The sequence below is a fragment of the Calonectris borealis genome, chromosome 1 (genome assembly GCF_964195595.1).
Source record: "Calonectris borealis chromosome 1, bCalBor7.hap1.2, whole genome shotgun sequence".
NCBI classification, from domain to species: Eukaryota; Metazoa; Chordata; class Aves; order Procellariiformes; family Procellariidae; genus Calonectris; species Calonectris borealis.
Genome location: NC_134312.1, coordinates 205,864,470 through 205,884,597, shown reverse-complemented (window position 1 = coordinate 205,884,597; position 20,128 = coordinate 205,864,470). Strand labels below are relative to the sequence as shown.

The following is a 20,128-nucleotide window of genomic DNA, read 5'->3' as shown; positions in this document are numbered from 1 at the left end:
AAGTTAATATATTTTAAAGCCAGAAGATGTCATTGTGATCATCTAGTGTTATCTATATCACAGAAACTGTGATTTCACTGATCCCATTGATCCCATGTTTTCAACGCATTAATAAAGAGATCCTATTGCAATGTAAGTGTTTTCGGTAACTAAGTTTCTTTCCTTTACATGAAAGCTAAGGTATATGGTTGACCTCCATTATATCATAGTATTTTCAGTCAATCCAACATCAAGTATTTAAGTTCCTGTATAATCATTGGAAAGAGATAGGTACCTACCCTAAGACTCCTAAACTTTAGATGGTCTGGATCTCTGTGTGAAGACCTTCAAAGACAGTTGCTTTTCCCTGACAATTATGTCAGGAACTTAAATACTTACTCTAGGAAGACGTGCTCATTATCCATTAAGTTATTGCAGGTTGGGAACCTTATGGAAATACAGTAGTTGTACTACACTGCATTTTGACTCTAAAAGTGAAAGTTTAAAAAATGTTTTTAAAGGGGAGGCATGAACTTGGGATCTTGTTAAAGAAATAGTCTTAACAGGTTTTTGCCTGTTGGAATTGTAGTTTAGCACAACTATTAATTGCCTATTATTTGTGTTCATTTAAAGGGTATCATTACACAGTCAGCAAAATTTAATGACTGTATCCAACCTTGGTGTTATCTTTGGACCAACTCTGATGAGAGCCCAAGAAGAAACCGTGGCTGCTATGATGAACATTAAGTTTCAGAATATCGTCGTTGAAATTCTGATAGAGCATTATGAAAAGGTAGAAAGACATTATCTGACTGTTTTGTGATAAAGTGGAACTAAGATCTCATTTTCATTACTATCCTTAAGTTCTTAAGAAAACTAGCATTTGTAGAAGGTCATTGATAGAAAGAATACCTTCTTCCCACCTCATGCTATGGATCTGTATTCCTAGCAAGTCTTTTGTGGCTGTGCAAGGTACGGATCCAAGGCATAATCTCCCATGCTTTGAAGGAGTTGCTCTGAATCTTCAGTTGCTTTCTGAAGATTGCTGTGTCTTTCCTATTTCTAGAAACAGAATGAGAAGGTCATAACTTCGCTGTCAGCTCTTCCATCTCTCTCATGCTAGCAGTGTATGAAGGTTCACCCTGGATGAATGCATGGATTCTCCTCTGAGTGCATCAGGTCAGAGTGCTTCTGACCGTTGCTGTCCTTTGGGGATACACCAGCTGGACAGTGGAGATCTAATCCCACCTAATGTCATGAAACCCCAAACATCCTTCAGTTCCTCTTTTCATGAGCAGCATCAATGTGGATCCCCAGCACAATCCCCTATTTCTGTGCACTGTGTCTTTTTTCATGTGTGTAGGTACTAGATCAAAAGTAAAAAAGAAAAAAAAATGTATCTTAGATGAGGTTTTATTCCTAGTTACAGGTTTTAAGTCCATCATGTCTTTGTGATTTAAAAGTTCTTGAATACTCTGGAACATACAAACTTCTCTAGGTACTTCTTTTGCTTTGAAGAAAGGCATGTGTGTGACTGCCTGGTTTATTTTGTTTTCCCCAAAGAGACCAGTGACAGCAAAAGTCCATCCCAAACTCTTTCCTGGAACATTGAATAAGAATTGTTTCAGGGCTTGAGAAGGAAAATCCGTGAAATCGTAAACACTTTCAGTCACTACCATTGCAGATATCAGGTTCACTGAAAAGCCTCCTCAGATTTTATTTTATTTTAAACTATTTGATTTCAGAACTCATCAAAACAGTCAAGATCTCCTTTACTTGGTCATGAAAAGAAATTTCGTTTTTGGAATCTTTTGTTGATATATATCACCTTCTCTGATGACTAACAAAACAAAGTGAAAAACCATCGGGTTTCTTCCATTTCACGTTACTCAGCTAAGGGGCAGTTCCCAGTCAATACCAGGATCCCCTGCACTGGTTAGTCAGTAAGTACTGACAGTGCTGCTTGGTATCGTCAGTTATATTTCATAGGCACTCCTCAAAATTGGTATAGCCTCCTTGTCTGTAACTCCAAAACATATATACTACATGTTTCCAACACGGAATTTCCCCTCCAGAAAATTACAAGCTCATTCAATACAAAGACCATGGCTGCACAACCAAAATCACCCTTGCTCTATTTCTCTGTCTACAGACATATTTTTATATTGATGTGCTACTCTCTAATGCCTACTACAGTATTAATGTACTTCAAGAGCATCTCAAGACGTCCGTTAAAGATGTCTATATTTTCTACGTAGAAGTATATTTACTTTCTTCTACTTCTGTGAGTTTCATGGAGGTATCTTTTCATTGTTCACTTCATCCTCTTCTGGGGGTACCCTCTTGATAGGGGATCCAGAAATCCTTGCGGAGATGTATTTTGGCGTTGCATGGTATTTAACCTACGACACTTGGCCCTCTCTACACTATGGAGATTGGACACTTCCGATTCCTTCAGTAGCTTAACTGAATATGCAATCTTTGTCTGTAAAACCTCTTCTCCATATTCCACAGAACTAATTCCAATTCCTTCCACAGAATGCCATAAGAGATACTCAGTAGAGTTTACAGTCTACACTAGGAGGAATAGGTGAGAGAGGACATCTGGAAGAAAAACATGCAAATCTTTTGGTTGTATTTTTTGCTTTGGTCATCCTCCAAGGCAATTATCATCTTTAATAGAAATATCCAAGAGGGTTTTTAGGGTCTTTCAAGACCTCTACTGCACGTGTCTTGGATATTGCAGAATAGGTGATACAAATGAAAGTCACCCAAATTACTGGACTTTCTGTATTGTCCTTGTGGCAAGCTTGCCATGCTTATCAGCAAATAGTTCTTTAAAACCTCATGTGTACCTGTGTCGGATCACAGTAGTTAGGTACCCCCAAAATTTTAGTTTTTTCTGCAGTAATGTAGTGCAAAATTGACCAGTGGTAGCAGTGGTATGTAAAAGATAAAAATCAGGAGGTACTCCGAACATAAAGATGTTCCTCATCAAACTTGACATGTTTGGCAAAATAAAGTGATTTTCTGAAATACGAACTGGATTGTGGTAAGTTATGACTATAACAAATTTCTGTGACATACAAAAGCTTTCACGGGAACACAAAGAAAAAATTCAATCCTTTCATAATATTTAAAAAAATGTATTACTACTTGGGCAGGAGTTAGTTGTAAGCACATATTGTATGTTTCACAATTTAGACTTAAGCATTTCTTAACAAGGGCTAGAAAATAAAACTATTTAAACAAATATTTTTATATAATCAGTATAAATTTTAAGTATAGTTCAGTATTGTTGTTCTTGGATTGTAAAATGAGATCAGAACAAAGTTTATATTCTGTGAATTTACTCTTTTGTAATGTGTGAGACTATTACAGCATTAATTTCAGGTGCAATGGTGAGGAAAACAAATGGATTAATAATAGAAGTGTAAGAGTACCTCTATTGTTTGTCATTTATTTTCCCTTTTTTTTTTTTTTTTTTAAAATCATGCAGATATTTCACACTGCACCAGACCCCAATATTCCTCTTCCCCAACCTCAGTCCCGATCAGGTTCAAGAAGGACAAGAGCAATTTGTCTCTCCACAGGTTCACGTAAACCCAAAGGAAGATACACACCGTGTCTAGCAGATCCTGACAGTAAGTTTGTCCTTGTTGACTCATTATCTTCCTTTTTATGTCTTGTCTTTTAACTTGCCTGAATAATATCCAGTAAGTATTGTATTCCAATAATTACAAGCGTAACAGATGGGTTTTGTCAGCTTTTTAACCAGTGTGAGTCACAGCCGCACTGTTGAATGACTGCATTCCTTGCTTCCCTCAGATGAGGAAGGATGTTTGGTTTTAGGCAAGCCTTGTATTCCATACAGTGTTCAAAAACATTTTATAGTAGACTTTATGTTCTAATCTAAATGTAGTCTGCTTCGAAACTCTGAGGAGTTCGTTATATGAAGTTCACCCCATTTGCTTGTAAGATGATTGTTAAGGTTGGGAAACTGTAAATAGAATCTTTCCTGTCCTGTAATAAATGTAATTTAGTCAAGGTCAGGAGATCAAAACCATTACTTGGGTTTTTTCACATGCATGAAACTGTGGCCACTGCCTAGGTTTACCAAAACCACTGAAACTTTCTTAGTTTTTCTGGAATAGAAACAAACTCTAGTATTTTGGGGAGAAACAATATACTTATCATATGGCTTACTGTTTAACAGCAGGGAATTATGTGTGTAATTAATTGCTTCTTAGAATGTTTATTCCTTTTCATGTAAACGTCACTATTAAAAAGTTTCACTTCATTCATTTTCATCTAGGGGGCCATCACGTTTTTACTTACTGACTGTACCATTGAGAAGTATTGAAACTGTAGCAAAGATTAAGTTGTTAACAGTTCCACTATTGCAGCAGACTTCCAGAACTTCTGTGTCCCTTGGTTCCTCAAGGAGATTTACATGAAACTGGTACACTAAATTAATCCACAGCTAAGGTGTATCTCTTCTTGAGGATCTGTAATAATTTCTAAGTACGTAATGTTAGGAAATTTATCCGCAGTATACTCTTGCACAGGTGCTGCATTTTCCATATGTTTATATTACATGATCCCTGCCAGTGGGAGTGTAAATACTAAATAAGAGCAATAGCTGCCTACACATCGATTGCCAGTGTGAATGGCATGGGATCACGAGTAAGAAGTTGCAGAGGAACTGTCAATTACATTCACCAGACAAGAAACTGGGCGAGTTTTAACTCGTTTTTGCTGTGTAACTGCAATGAATGGATGCCAGCATAAAAAAGTATTTTGCAGAACGTGTGCAAGCTCACACTTCTTTATGCAGACACGTCTTGTGCTGGCAGCTGGATTGAAACTAGGTCTGACCCAGGGGCTTTCCACTTGTGCTTTGCTTACTAGCTCAAGCTCAGCACTTGCTACACAAGTTCCAGTTAAGATCTCGCTTGTGTCTGGAAGGCCGAGGCAGAAGCAGAGATATTCTCCTTGCCAAATATCTCTAGATGTGACTGGAGACAGGCAAGAAAAAGCCTTGGCAATAGCAAATTCTGAAGTACTAGATGGGTTTAAGTCATCATTTAAATGAAGCACGGACACTTAACTATATTGCAGGAAATCAAGGAATTCTGTATGGCATGACAAAATAAGATACAGGTTTTAAACGGTAGGGAATGATAGAAAATGTACCTGACAAATTTAGGCTTCAGCCAATCTTGCAATTTTCAAGGGACTAATGGTCTGTAAAGGGGCAAGATGGGGAACAATCTAATCTGGAATACCAGAATTCTGGCCAGAAATGGGCAGAATATTTCAGATTATTGTACCAGTGGCACTACTGTTGTCAGATCCACTGTACAAAGCACTGGTATTTGTGACTGTATCTGTAGTATTGTCTGTGATTATGGTCACTTGTTGCCAAGGTTATTGAAACATGTGGAGGCAAAAGCAGCAGTATCATGTTGGTATCTTATAAGTACTGTGTGGTTGAAGAATAGATATTCTCTGCTTTTTGTGAAATTTGTTAATTATATCTCCTAGCTTTTGGGAACAAATCCTACTAGAAACCAGCATATAACTCACTAGACTGAATCCAGTCTTCAAGATAATTCAGCCCTCACTGTATTATAGGCCAGTCCTTCCTCAGTTCTGATGAGTGTTCCTACCTTTATATCATCAGATAATTTCATTAGGATATTCCTACTTTTTGTTGCAAAAGATTATTGGAAATAAGATCAGTACAAAGATTGTTGTGTAGGTAGGTAGATTTCTTTAATATCAGTCTAATTAAAGAAATTGATCAAATGTTCAAGTTGTAAGGAATGAGTTGTTGTCCTTCTGCAGGATAGGTATTTTATGATAGTTCATAGAATCACAGAATCATAGAATCATTAAGGTTGGAAAAGACCTCTAAGATCATCGAGTCCAACCGTCAACCCAACACACCATGCCCACTACACCATGTCCCTAAGGGCCTCATCTACACGTCTTTTAAATACCTCCAGGGATGGTGACTCAACCACTTCCCTGGGCAGCCTGTTCCAAGGCGTGACCACTCTTTCAGTAAAGAAATTTCTCCTAATGTCCAGCCTAAACCTCCCTTGGCGCAACCTGAGGCCATTTCCTCTCGTCCTATCGCTTGTTACTTGGGAGAAGAGACCAACAGCCACCTCACTACAACGTCCTTTCAGGTAGTTGTAGAGCGCGATGAGGTCTCCCCTCAGCCTCCTCTTCTCCAGGCTAAACAGTCCCAGTTCCCTCAGCTGCTCCTCAGAAGACTTGTGCTCCAGGCCCTTCACCAGCTTCATTGCCCTTCTCTGGACACGCTCCAGCACCTCCATGTCCTTCTTGTAGTGAGGGGCCCAAAACTGAACACAGGATTCGAGGTGCGGCCTCACCAGTGCCAAGTACAGGGGCACAATCACCTCCCTGCTCCTGCTGGCCACACTATTTCTGATACAGGCCAGGATGCTGTTGGCCTTCTTGGCCACCTGGGCACACTGCCGGCTCATGTTCCGCCGGCTGTCAACCACCACCCCCAGGTCCTTTTCCTCTGGGCAGCTTTCCAGCCACTCTTCCTCAAGCCTGTAGCGTTGCCTGGGGTTGTTGTGGCCGAAGTGCAGGACCCGGCACTTGGCCTTGTTGAACCTCATACAATTGGCCTCAGTCCATCAATCCAGCCTGTCCAGGTCCCTCTGCAGAGCCTTCCTACCCTCCAGCAGATCAACACTCCCGCCCAGCTTGGTGTCATCTGCAAACTTACTGAGGGAGCACTCAATCCCCTCGTCCAGATCATTGATAAAGATATTGAACAAGACCGGCCCCAGTACTGAGCCCTGGGGAACACCGCTCGTGGCCGGCCGCCCACTGGATTTAACTCCGTTCACCACAACTCTCTGGGCTTCGCCATCCAGCCAGTTCTTTACCCAGCAAAGAGTGTACCTGTCTAATTGTGACAATTCAGAAAAGAGGATATCTATAGATAGACTTACGGACTCGTGCCAGACTGCAGAGATCCTCAGCAGCTTGGTAACCACAGTAAAATTTAATTCTTGTGCCTGCAGGCAATACAATCATGCATTTAGGAACATAAATGTTACAAGTATCACATCCAGCAAGATACTCACCACAAAGATATTGCAGCATTGTAACTGTTGCATTTCCTAAGGATATTTATATTGCAAACAGTTCTTTGAAAATGCAAACTTTTATGCGAAATGGTTTAGCTTGTAGCCCATTATGTTCATCAGCTCTAAAGAAATGTCCACAAAATGCAGCTCTTCCAGGTTAAAGATAGGAATATGTGTGAAACTTAGAGTAACTAAACAAATATTTTGTCTTAAGAATCACTGCCTCTGAAACCACAGATTAATGAATTTGATGACAGGTGGTGTACAAGGGGCTAAAGGTGGCATGAGAGAAATGCACATGATTAGAAAATATAATTTTTTTTTTGTTTCCCTCTCTCTCCCCTCACTCCTCCCTAGGTGACTCATACAGCAGTAGCCCAGACAGCACTCCCATGGGCAGCATTGAATCTCTCTCTTCTCACTCCTCTGAGCAGAACAGCACTACCAAATGTGTGCCCTCACAGCCCAGGGAGAAATCGGGAGGGATTCCATGGATTGCCTCTCCCCCTTCTTCTAATGGCCAGAAGAGTTCAGGCCTCTGGACTACAAGTCCAGAATCCTCATCAAAGGAGGATGCAACCAAAACAGATGTGGAGTCAGACTGCCAAAGTGTAGCTTCTGTCACTGGACCAGAGAATGCCTCCCCACCAACAGACCTGACCAAAAAGAGTTCTTACAGTCTGTCTGGGCTGAAAAGGTCTTCAGCATCTTCCCTCAGATCAATTCCATCAGCTGAAGGTAATTTCCAAGGTCTTTTAGGGCATCAGTGTTTACTGTGAGGTATTGGAAAATAAGAGCTGCATCTGAAAGCTAACGATATCCATTAATCGTTTATGTTTATTTTTTTAATTTTTGTGCCATGTTCTTTCAGTTTTCAAACTGCTTCTGACATATTTCCATTGTTTGTTACCTGTACAGCTTAAAAGCTATCAGTGTTTCTCAGAATTTAGAGTACTCTATCCTGCTGCGCCTCACCTAGACTGCTGACTTGTAAGGAGATTGCTGGGTTATAAGAAGAGTTGGTAGCTATGGTTCATCACTGTATCAAAGGAATGATTCGTTGCAACATGATTGATACTGATCAAAGCTAGCATTTAAATTTAAAAAGCACTAGGCTTAACATATCTAGTAAGTAACAGTTTTGTCACTCCTTGTCAATGTGCCTGCTTTTTTTTTTTTTTTTGACAGTTGCATCTCTTCAATTGACTGAAATAGGGGATTGAAGGAAAGGTGGGGTTTTTTTGGTTTGAGTTTTTTTTTTTCTTATGTTATGGATTTTACAGTCAATGCCTTTAGTTGAGATAGGACTGGACAGATGGAATAAAAATGTATGTCTGAAACCCTGCTGATGGAATGGCTGCTTCATTCCGCCCTACCTGCATGGCTTGTTATCCAGTACTGCGAGTAGATTAGCTTGGACACAAGATTATGGCTAAATGGTCCTGTATATGGACATCATGTGCAAAAACAACCACAAGTTTGCAAACCCAACTTTAGCAATCCAATTTCAGTGCACAAGTTAGGATGCCAGTCTTCCTGTTCAGTCAAAGGAGGATGCTGCTTCAAAGAAGAGCAGCTAAGTTGAGCCTATGTTCCAAATAAGCCTGTAGACAAGGCTCCTTACAAGACAGAGAAGCTTAAAAACATAGCTTCTTAATTTAGACAGTTCTGCTAAATGCTAAGTTAGCTGGAATGCCTGTGAACCCCTGCTGTGCCTCTGTGAGTACATGAGGTGATATTGCACTACATTGAGAGCTATGTGGAAATTACTTCAGAAGAAACACCTTCTTGAAATCAGTATATTTGCAGTGGTTTGGATTATGAAGATTAACAGCCAGCACTGAAAAAATGAGCTCCAGTGGACTGAGTGCAAGTGCTGAGTTTGCCACTGAGCTGTCCATAGTATAAGTAATACAAGTACAGGTAGGGTAAATATGTAGTTATGTGCAAAGTCCTAAAAGTTTAAGAAAGTTCTCTCCCTTCTGCCCCCCATGGAGTGTACAAGCTTTTTCCTAAGGCTTCCAGATACGAATTAGTGTTATATTAGCAGTATTAATAATTATCATTAACAATAATTTATAATATAGAATAACCCTATAGAATAACAATATTAATAATATAGGTATTGTTTTTATATTTTGGGATCTCTCTATATTATGACAGCTTTTAAAGCATTACTAAGCATCTGTTGTTCTTGGGAATAAAGAAACAGAGAAGTAGATGCAGTTATTGTCTTGCGGAATATCTGTGCAAACAAGGCACCAGTCCACAGATAGTTCAGCTTAAAGGACACATGTGGCCATGCCTTGTATTCATTAAAAGGACTTTTTTTTGTGTGCAGTACAGACTGTATAGCTATAGATCTGTTTTATCAAGTTACAGTAGCAATTGTTTTAGGCAACGCATAATCATTAATTCCTAAGAATGTTTTTTAACTGCATGAAGCTTCTGTGGATACTGAAATATTTATTCTTACAAATTAATGTGGTCTGATTTCATAGTGGATGCTACTTTGAGCAGGAATTTGGACTAGATGACTTCCTGAGATCCCTTCCAACATGATCTTTTTCTACAGTTCTCTGCAGTGTACTACTTTATAAATGTTGGGTTTATTGTCACTTTTTAGTGAATGTACTATCTAGCCAGTTAAGTACAATGTAATTTTTTAGCCTTCACAGTTTTAATGTCATTTCTTCATTCTGGCTGTTGGTCCTTTTCTCCTGGCTTTCTGCCTGAAAGGCTGTTTCTTCTCCATCTTAGTAACTACTTACTTTACCTATTTTGCCTCTTTAAAAAAAAACAAAACACAACAAAAACAAAAACTTTGCTTTGCATGTTACACATGTTATGAAGCAACTTCAAATTAGCTTTAATATTCCCTATAATTTGGTTGTTTTCTTTAGGTAACAAAAGCTGCAGTGGATCTATACAGAGCTTATCTTCAACAGATACCAAAGATACACCAAAGGCTCCACCAAACCCTGATTTGCCTCCCAAAATGTGCAGAAGATTAAGATTAGATACTGCATCAAGTAATGGCTATCAAAGACCAGGATCTGTGTAAGTCATCAAGGCCCTTTGGAGATTAGTGTTATTACAGTATTGTCTACTGTAAAGTGATCCCAGACACCAACATAAGTAGTTGAAAAAACATCCATGAATACTTGATTTGAATATTTCTGTATTTGTGCATTATTTATCTAGCTTCATTAAAATTGTAAACAAAGGAAAACAGCACGAAGTCTGTTGCAGTTGGTTGAAAGACTCCCATTGACTTCATTAGACTACAGATAAGGTCTATAATGAAGAAATGTATCTTTGGAAAGTGATTAGTATTATTATCTCTGGTTCTTCTGTAATTTAATGTTTCAAGGAGCATAAATGTTACTTACTGTCCGTGCTGTTGTGTCAAGAATATCACCAGATCTTATTCGTGTAAGTCCAAAAATGGAGGAGAAAGGAAAAAAAAAAACAAACTTCTGCTCTGAAATTTCTTCAGTTGCTGCATGTTAAAAAGTTGATATCTTTGTTTTTTTCTAACAGTTGGTTTTTTTGGGGGGCTATGTTGAAAGGAGGGTAGTTCTAAGCAACAGAGGTTATAGTTTAGCGTGTTGAGATTTGGGTTAGCCATGTTTCTCAGTGCTTTTAGCACAAACTTAAGAGTGAGAAGATCTTTGCTGTAATCCTGACTTTGACCCAGAATTTCTCTGTCCCCATGAACAAGTGATTTCCAGATCTGCAGAGCACAAAGAAGTTCTCCAAATATTGCAGGACTCTATTCAGCCTCTCCACTTTTTAAACTGGAAGGGATCACTGTAGTCATTTCACAGACTGTTGTGTCTTAAACAGAGAATCCTGCACAGCTCAGAGTTCCAGCATGATAGTGGCAGACTGGCAATAAAAGCATTTCCAATATATCTATTGGCCATCCATGAATAGAATTTTAAATATAGGGTGTTGAGATTTCCTTTGCTGACTCAGCAAGGCACTAGGGCATGCGGAAGTCAGGCCCCAATTAGGTTATGCCCATAAGAATTCTGCTGAATAGGGACTTAAATTCAGCTTTTGAATTTCCTCTGTTTCTCTAAGTGAGTAATAAAAACAATTTTTAAAAATGTGTCAGTGTCTTTAGATGATTAAAATTGAAGTTAGTCTGTGTGTTTTTTTAATGGGCAAAGTATAAAGCAAGGTGGTGCTTTATTTTCAGAGTGGCTGCAAGAGCCCAGTTGTTTGAAAGTGCTGGTTCACTTAAACAAGTTTCTTCAGGACGGTAAGTGCTTCATAGTATTTAACAATTTGTAAAATCCTTTCTGTTTTGCTGGCTTCAAAGATTGAAATAGAAGTGCTGGAGCTTTTTTGTGTGTCTTTTGGACAGCATCATGTGGCATGCAGAATTTTTGTGGGTTATTAAACTCATCCTTGCTCCAGAAGAAAACTAAATCTAATAGAGAATACCAGCCTATCTGGCTCTTCTGTCACCTGGGGGGATTGCAGTGAGAGATGCTCAGGTTCGTGATCTGCTTAAGCACACAGCTACAAGAGTAAGTTAACAGGATTTAAATTAGGATGAGGGTACTGTACTTACTCCATACAGCTGTTTATATATACATGCTTTCAGCAGAGTAGCAAACATGCTAGTTTATGGTAATTTGCTCATGTAGGCAAGTCCTGAATAACAGCTGCTTTAAAAAGTTCAGGATTAACTTGATCAGGATTCCTGTCTTTCCCATCACACCTTCCATGCCTCAGTATCTGTCTGGAGAAACTGTTGCCCTTTCTTCTCAGTAGCGTGCAGCAGGAATTATTTATGTTTTCTTTACAATTGCATGCATTTATTTGGTGGATTTGATTCATTCTTGTATTAAGTTAGAATGTTCTGAGAAGTGTTCGTCTAGGAAGCAGCATCTTCCCTACATTACTAAATGGCCTACAATTAACAGACTAAGGCAGATAGTCAAATAAATAGATGTGCAAAAAAGTCTGTCTCTCTTTTCACGGTCCCTGCATTTCAAGTTCTTTGAGACAGAACATATCTTTTTGTCCATCACTTTACTCACTGATACCAGGAACTGTCAAGCTTACTGGACCTTTCAAGCAATAGAAAAAAAATAAAATAAAATGTTAATCCACAAATCCAAAAGTAGTAATCTCAAGTAGCATATGTGCTGAGATGTGTGGCAGTGGAATATGGCTGTCCTCTCTGACAGATCTAGCAGGGACAAGAAAGAGAAAGCTGACCTGCAAAGGCCAGCTGATTTTCTTCGAGAGAAGCAGCTTACATGAATCAAGGCTGTTCTTGTTTTTTTAGCACATGAACTGTAAGATGACCAAAAAAGAGGGTAGCAGGGGAGAACGGGAGATGAAAACAGCAGGGCGTTAATTTAAGGAAGAAAAGTATAAATGAAGAGACTGGAATGTTCTTAAGCCAGTGCCCTAAGCTGAGAGCGATGACTGCTTCAGCAGTCCTGCATCATTTCACCACCACCACTGTTCCTTCTCTTATTTTGTATTGCTCCCTTCTTGTAAACTCTCCCCTGTTGTTCCCTCAGGGCCTGTGCCACCTGTATCTGTGTATAGAAAGCACGTAAGAAGAAAAAATCTGTCAAAGGAAAAAGGTAGCAGTTTGATAATGGATATGGAGAGCAGATAACAAAGCCAAAAACACTGAAAGGCTTAATAGCTACTCTACTTCAGCCTCCCTAAGAAAGCAGAAGGGCAACAGTAACAAGGAGAATGGAAAACGAGAGGTCAGCAGGCAAGGAAGGAATAAGAAGTAGCTCAGCAGTTCTTACAGTGCTGCTCAAGTCTGAGCAAGATTTTGCAATTCAGAGCCAGCTTTTATTCATCTCTCATGCATGTTACGAACATGAAGGCTGATTTAAAACCTTTGGATAGTCTTTTTTTGCTCTGAAGTATGTAGAAATCATGGTAATTACATCTTGATCCACCCAGTAGAAAGGCCTTCTGAGTTCATAACTCTACTATCTAATGAATATACGCAGGACAGAGTGTAAGACAGAGAAACTGTTTTTAAGCTGCCTGGTTTGATACCAGAAATATTCAAGGCAAGGTAGTGTTGAACTCTGTACAGGGGTAATTTACCCTGCTAAAAATAACTGGTTTTGAAATTTCAAGCTACTGCTTACCTATTATAGTATCTAAGTAGCTTCATTCCTACTTGAAGCATCTGTTGCCTGTTGTGGTCATTTGTACAGTAGGCGGATCAAAAGTACCTATACAACTTTGCAATCTCACATTGTCATCTGTGTTCCAGCAGATAATTTTGTACTCGATGCTTTACCACCACAGTGGCCTGGTCTTACTTATTCCTTCTTCCAAGTAGTCTTTGCAACCCTGCTTTCTGACTTTATATAATGTGATACTCTATTATGAGTGTGTGTCCTCTGTTTTTTTTTTTAATGCTGGGACATTATTTGAGCTGGCTGTTTTCTCTCCTTGTATACATGAGTACACGCCCCCATAGCGCTACCAGTTTGAACAGATTTCTTTTAATCCGAAAGAGAATGAGAATGAGAGGCCACAGTACATGTTTTAGGATTGGACAGGGAAGACCAAAATGTTATACCCAGTAGAACCTGTGCTCTCTTTTTCCAATTCCAGAATTATGTTGACTTCTCAGTCTTCCCATTCCTTCCTTCCTGACTTCAAGTTTATTAATCATCCATCTCCCAGACTGTGGTATTAAGCTACTCTGTACACTGAGACCAATCCCTGTTGCTAATCTAGTATGCACTTGAAAGAGGCAAAGGAGTTTTCTTACTGCTTTCACAAATATTGCAGTTATCCAACAGTCTTAGTAAGGCTTGAGGTCTCCTTATTGCAGCTTCTGTACAAAAATGCACCAACACGTAATCCCTGACTCTGTTTTCTTGACTTTGATTTAGAGGTACACAGAAAGTCAGTAAGTTTCTCACATAAAGTGAGTAAGTTTCTCACATTAGAAAAGAATACCTAGAAAAATGGGAAGGAGGAGTTGGTGACAGCAAACAGCTCTGGCTTGGCAGCAGGTTCTCTAGGTGCTGGGCTGGGACTTTAATAGGCTGACAGTATGAAGCCCAGTAGACCAATGCTCCCCTTCCAACCATATGATTAAATATCCTTTCCCAGTCATTCTTCTGTTTTTATTTTCATGCTATATTTTTTATTTCCTTAAACACCTGGAATGCCTTCCCCAGCTCAGACCAGTGTTTTCTATTTGGTCAAGCTTGGCTGTGAGTCTGCCATCTCCAGGAGTCTATAAACCTTTCTTTTTCTTGTAGAATAATATTAACTGATGAGTCATCTGAGAGAGATTCATGTGTTTCATTCATGTGACTTCATTCATGTGTTTTCATTCATGTGATTCATTCATTCCTCTTCTGGCTTCTGTCTTTGTCTTGCTAGACTGAAAACTCATTAGGGCAGGAGCATAGTTTTAAAGCTTACTTATAACTTTTAATTAACATTATTAACATCATTATTATTATTATTATTATTATTAATTGTTTAAAAGGCCTCAGGTGTTGTGGACTGCATGTAGTCAAGCAAAATAGTTTATGATCTGATAAGTACTGACCCTTTGACTGCTAGTATAAGTTTATCCTTACAAGCTCAAAACAAACGTAATAAAAAGTACGGAAAGGGAAAATGCATTTTTTCTCATCTGGAGTCTATCCAGAAAAGTCATGGAAAGAAGGAACTTCTAGGAAATGTGGGTACCACTTTCTGAAGTTGTTTTTTTTTTCTCTGCACTAAACAACATGAATCACACTCTTCTCAGATTATTAGCATGATCTTAAGAGAACCATAATAGATGATGGTGATGTTATCACATGCTTTTTAACAAACAGCCTTGTTTGTAGGGAGGAGAGCATTAACAACATAAGAATGTCCATTTTCATAATCACACACAAAAAAAATGTCCAAGAACCTGCAAGCCCTTTTCATTGCTAATGCTTCTAGCTGGATAGGGTTGAAGTGAGTAATAACTAATACGAGAACCTACGTAATCAAATTGAGTGTGGAAACAATAACGAGGGGCTTGGAAATTGCTCTAGAATTGTGAGTAAATATTCATAGAATCTGTCTCTCATTATACCATTACACACAGCTTGTAGATAACATTGGTATGTAATTAATCTGTGTCAGGAGCCAGGTGGTGGGAAGAATCCTGTAATTCATGAGCTTTTGAGAAACTGACTTCCGTGTACCTTGTGTTTGTGTATCTGTCTAAATGTCAAATGCTGGGAAGCTTTCTCTTTCCAGAACTGAGCAAGTCAGAGTCCATGTTTTCTTATCTTTTTACTTTTAAGGTAAACATACTTGGATCAGGTAAAAATTAGAAGCTGAAAACAGAGTAGTTTAGTAGACATAAGAGAAGATAGGAGAAAATTGCATTTATTTTTCTTAACTTTTTCTGAGGGCACTAAAAACCAACATGTCATATTTCAAGAATAACTTAAATAATTCTGCCTCACATTTAAATATTCCTGTTCTGTTTTATTATTGCCTTAAATGTCTTTTGTCACAGTATTATTCAGATGTCCCATTCTTAACATGGGAAACTGGCTTGATAGTCATGCCACTAAGTAAAATCAAGTTCGAAATCATCCCTGTGCTTTAGTAAATTCATTACCAATTATCTTATATTCATTGCAATTATAATCATTATAAACAGTTACTCGACTGTTTTATATGTGTAAAATCCATGATTATGCCACACAGGAAGTAGCTGTTTTGCAGGCTGTTACTGATCTGGGTCAGTATAATTAGAATATCTGTAGTGCTCTTTGTTATATTGACTTTGAGGAAAAATGATCTTGAGATTAAAGAATTCAATTTTAGTTTACGTGTGACCTTTGGTAAAGTCATCTAATCTCCCTCTGTACATTTTAGTATATATTATGTAGATTATTATGTATAAATTTATATGTATCATGTAGAGTAATGAAACTTCACACCTGTCTTGGCGACTGTAGATGGCAAGTTCTTCATAACAGTAGGCACCAAGGAGTTGTCTTGGAAAAATGCTAAACAGAGCAGTCTACACCAGCCCGAAAGCAAGCTAACATCTAAGCAAAGTAGGCAAACAGGGGTCCAGTGCTCATGTGGTTCTAGTTAGCAGTGGGGATGTATCCAGAATGACAGTTCTGAGAGTTAGAAATGTTTTCAGCATCCTGAAAATAAGGTGCCTTTGGATATCGAGGGCATGACTCAAAATTCTTGATCTCCTCTGGAAATCTCGGCCTGAGAATCTAACCCTTGATGAGTCAGTTGTTCACTTAAGATGAAGGCAAAACATGCCGTTTGTTCTAGTCTTAAATTGGCTTCAGAGCTTTTTCTTCAGAGGGAGAAATCATTTCTGGAAAGCTCACACATGCAAACTTGGGAATATGTCCATCCACTCATACCCTTTTAGAGATTCAGATGAATGATGGTGTGCTAGTACTGATTGCACCAAGGTATGAGGCCAGGGTAGAGGGATGCTCTCTGCTCCCTTTAGGAAGTCTGTCCCTGCTTGACCTCAGCAGGGTGTGTAACTCCAAAGGTGAAGTGCCACAGGCCCCATTGGCAGTACACAGAATAAAACAGACTTCTTATGCTAATGCTTATGATGTGGCACTATTATTAATCTAATTTACGTCTCTCTTATCTCACTATTTTGGGAGGAAAGACAAAGTAGATTACATGTCACTTGCATATACACCCTCTCAAAAAGTATGCTAGAAATTTTAAACTTCACCACAGGTCACATACTGGGTCATTGAGATAAATCCTGGCTGGAAGGAAAGCTGAATCAGTAACGCCCCATCACATCATACAAAGGTGAAATAACAAGTTCATCTTCATTTGGTATAATGTGGGTTTCCAGTAAGTTTAAAGAAACTCAGAAAAACTGATGGATCATATAAAAATTGCTTTGAATATATAAATTAAAGGTATTAGGTAAAGTGCAGGAATCTAGAGAGAACTTCTGATTTCCATCTTCATGTTCAGTCCTTCATTTTGTATTTTGCAGAGTCATACTGCTAGAAGCCGTATCACGAGGTGACCTACTCTGTCCTCCTTCTCTGAGATAGAATCATTATATATCTAACTAGTTCTTTTGCAGATATCTGTGTAGTGGCTTTTTGTTATTTGGGTTTTTTTAAATAAATTTTTAGTAATGGGAATTCTTCAATTCAGGGATTCTCCAATTCTTGGTAGTTCCAGTGCTTCACTATTCTAACCAATAGAGGGGTTTTCCAGCTACAGATTAAGAGACATAAACTTAGCTGTCTACCTGTAGGTATCTTCATGTCAGGTATTATTTAAGGAAGTATTTCGTTGAAGGTTTCGCTACAGGCAGTGGAACCTGGTGAGCCATTCGTTGCACTCTCAAGTAGGCATCTACCGTAGCAGAAGCCAGGCCTGGAGGGTCTGTGGAGCTAGGCACATGGGTTATTTAGAGACATCTAAATTTAGGTGGCTGAAGCTGAAACCCACCCCAGACACCTAATTTAAATCTCCCTTGCTGCAATTTAAACCTATTTAAGTCCTTTTTGCAGTCAGCCTGGAGAACAGATTTCTCCTTTTTTGTCTCGTATTTACCTTCTATGTATTACTTTCTTCTGTAGACTGATCAACTATATTTTCTCACAAGTCATGTCTTTAGGCCTTTAATGATCACTTTTGAATTTTCTCCAGGCAGTCCATCACTTGCTTCAAGCAATATGCTCAATTCAGTACTCATTTGAATGACAGCTTCAACTAGAATGAAAGAATCCTTTTAAAAGAAGTTATAAATTATATACCTCTTTAAACCTTTAAGTAGGATGTTGGTCTCTTTTCTGCAATAACATGCTTGTTAACTCCAATGAGCTTGGAGTTATTGACTGCTATCATTCTGCTCTTCTGAACTACTGTGTAACTAGTCATTACCATCCTGTATTTGTGCAACTGATTATTCCTAATCTTCCAAGGTTTTAATTTCATTTCTTTATACATTTTTCCTTGTTATCTCATTTATTGCAAGCCTGTATTTTTTTCTTTTAGACAAGCAAAAGCCATGTATTCCTGTAAGGCTGAGCATAGTCATGAGCTGTCTTTCCCACAGGGAGCAATATTTTCCAATGGTAAGATACGTTTTACATTCTCTTTTTACATTAAAGGAAAAAAAAAATGAACAGTATCCACAAGATAACAGAGCATAATTCCATTTTCAACTCTCAGTTTTTGCCCTGTTTTTTCAATTGCTCTTAAATAAATATATGAACCTTATATAGGATCTTTTAACAGTGTTAATTTATTGTAAATATGTTTTGTTTGTCCGGCTGTGTTTTTTTGCAGTGTATCCATCAGTGGAACCAGGCTGGTTAAAAGCAACTTATGAAGGCAAAACAGGACTCGTTCCGGAGAATTATGTTGTCTTCCTCTAGTAATCTTTAGTGGACAGCAATATCTTCATGGTATCCATGGTAACAAATAATGAGCACTATGATTTTTATCTGACACAGATATGGGATCAGCCCGTTAGCTGAGTGGTAGATTTCCTTCAGATACTGCAGCTGCAGGTTACACAGCTCCCTATCAACGGAACAGAATGTAATGAAACAGTTAACAGTTTCTGTACTGAAGACGGTACTCTGTTTAAATAACTTCCATTGTTTGCAAAAGGTTGTTCTGTTCTTCTTTTATGGGTAAGGAACACTAGAGCAATAAAATGAAAAAAGTTGCCATTTAGCTGCAGACCTTCAGGTCCTAGGATGTTGCTCACAGAAGTGTGAAATTTAGAGGCAATGCACTCTATGACATTTCTTGCAATCTGTAGTTTTTAATATGGAAAATTGGTTTTTTTTTCATATTGTAAGTAATGCTTCTATTGTGATCTGAATTCTCCCTTAGAAAACTTGATTCTAAAATTAGTCCTAATCATTTCAAATAAGAAATGAGTTTTCCATAAATCAGAAGTTTGAAATCCTGTTTTTCATTGAGATTACAATATGTTACAGAATTTATTTACAATATGTTACAGAACTAATAGTGAAATCAGTTTATACACTGCCTGAGCAGGAAGTGTTCATTCAAAATGTGATATGTTTAATGAATGTTTCATTCAAGTACTTCTTAGATTTATTTCCTCCTTTTTATATCAGTACAGATAATATTAACAACTTTTATTTCTATGATACCCATCATCGGGACAATATTCTCAGTTGTATCTCAGAGCAACATCTGTAGAAAACAAGGAGATGCTGAATCTGGAATGATTGGTAGTAATGTGAGGTAAGCAGTGGAGAGCAGCAGTATGTTTTGAAACCTGAGATAAATTGTAACTGAGTCCTTTTCCAATTTTTTCCATTGCAAATAAGACAAATGGCCTGTGAAGTAGCTAATTTTATAAGCTATGAATGCTGAAAGCTCCATGTAGCAATAAAAGTATTTCGTATTATTTCTCCTGACTTCTGCTAAACTATTTTACAAAGATTTCTCCCCTTCCACAGAATAAAAAAGCCTTACTTTTCAAAGGTTTTGTAAAGACCCATTGATTGCTTCTGGTAGGACTGAAAACAAACAAACAAACAAACAAAAAAAAAAAAACAAAACCATGAGCAGCTTTCTAAATCTGAGCGTCTTTCTTGCACACCTTGAGGGAAAACATGCACTGGTGCTTACCATGCCTGACTGAAAACCAAGATATTTAAGCTCCATATTAGTAATTCTTCAGCATTAGTGCTACAGAAAGAATTCACTGTTTCATAGACCTGTCTAGGTTTAGTTCTTTCTTCAGTAACAGAAATCAACATTTAAATCTTCTGTTGATTTCTAAGTTGTATGCTACTTCCAGAAAGTTTAAGGAAGAACTTCTGTTAGGACTAAAAACATCAGTAATCTTTTAATTGCTTCTTTTCTCTTTCCATAGCCTTTTTCTTGTTTAAATTAGAAAATAAGATTTACTGCCAACATAAAGAAGCACATCAGAACCTCCTTTACTTGTATGTAGTGCATGATTTCTGCAGAGAAGCTCTGTGTTG

The 20,128-nt window shown here is 38.2% G+C and overlaps 1 protein-coding gene across 1 annotated transcript in view; it reads left to right on the top strand.

The window, feature by feature from the left end:
* The window catches only part of ARHGAP42 (Rho GTPase activating protein 42), a 164,294-nt gene extending 144,634 nt beyond the window's left edge, over positions 1-19,660 (top strand). Inside the window, exons 18-24 of the mRNA XM_075140100.1 lie at positions 613-772; positions 3,479-3,623; positions 7,473-7,853; positions 10,019-10,175; positions 11,323-11,385; positions 18,150-18,229; positions 18,444-19,660. Of these exons, the coding sequence (XP_074996201.1) occupies positions 613-772; positions 3,479-3,623; positions 7,473-7,853; positions 10,019-10,175; positions 11,323-11,385; positions 18,150-18,229; positions 18,444-18,532 (1,075 nt within the window). The 3' untranslated portion in view covers positions 18,533-19,660. The remainder of the gene's footprint in view (positions 1-612; positions 773-3,478; positions 3,624-7,472; positions 7,854-10,018; positions 10,176-11,322; positions 11,386-18,149; positions 18,230-18,443) is intronic.
* The last annotated feature ends 468 nt before the right edge of the window (positions 19,661-20,128 follow it).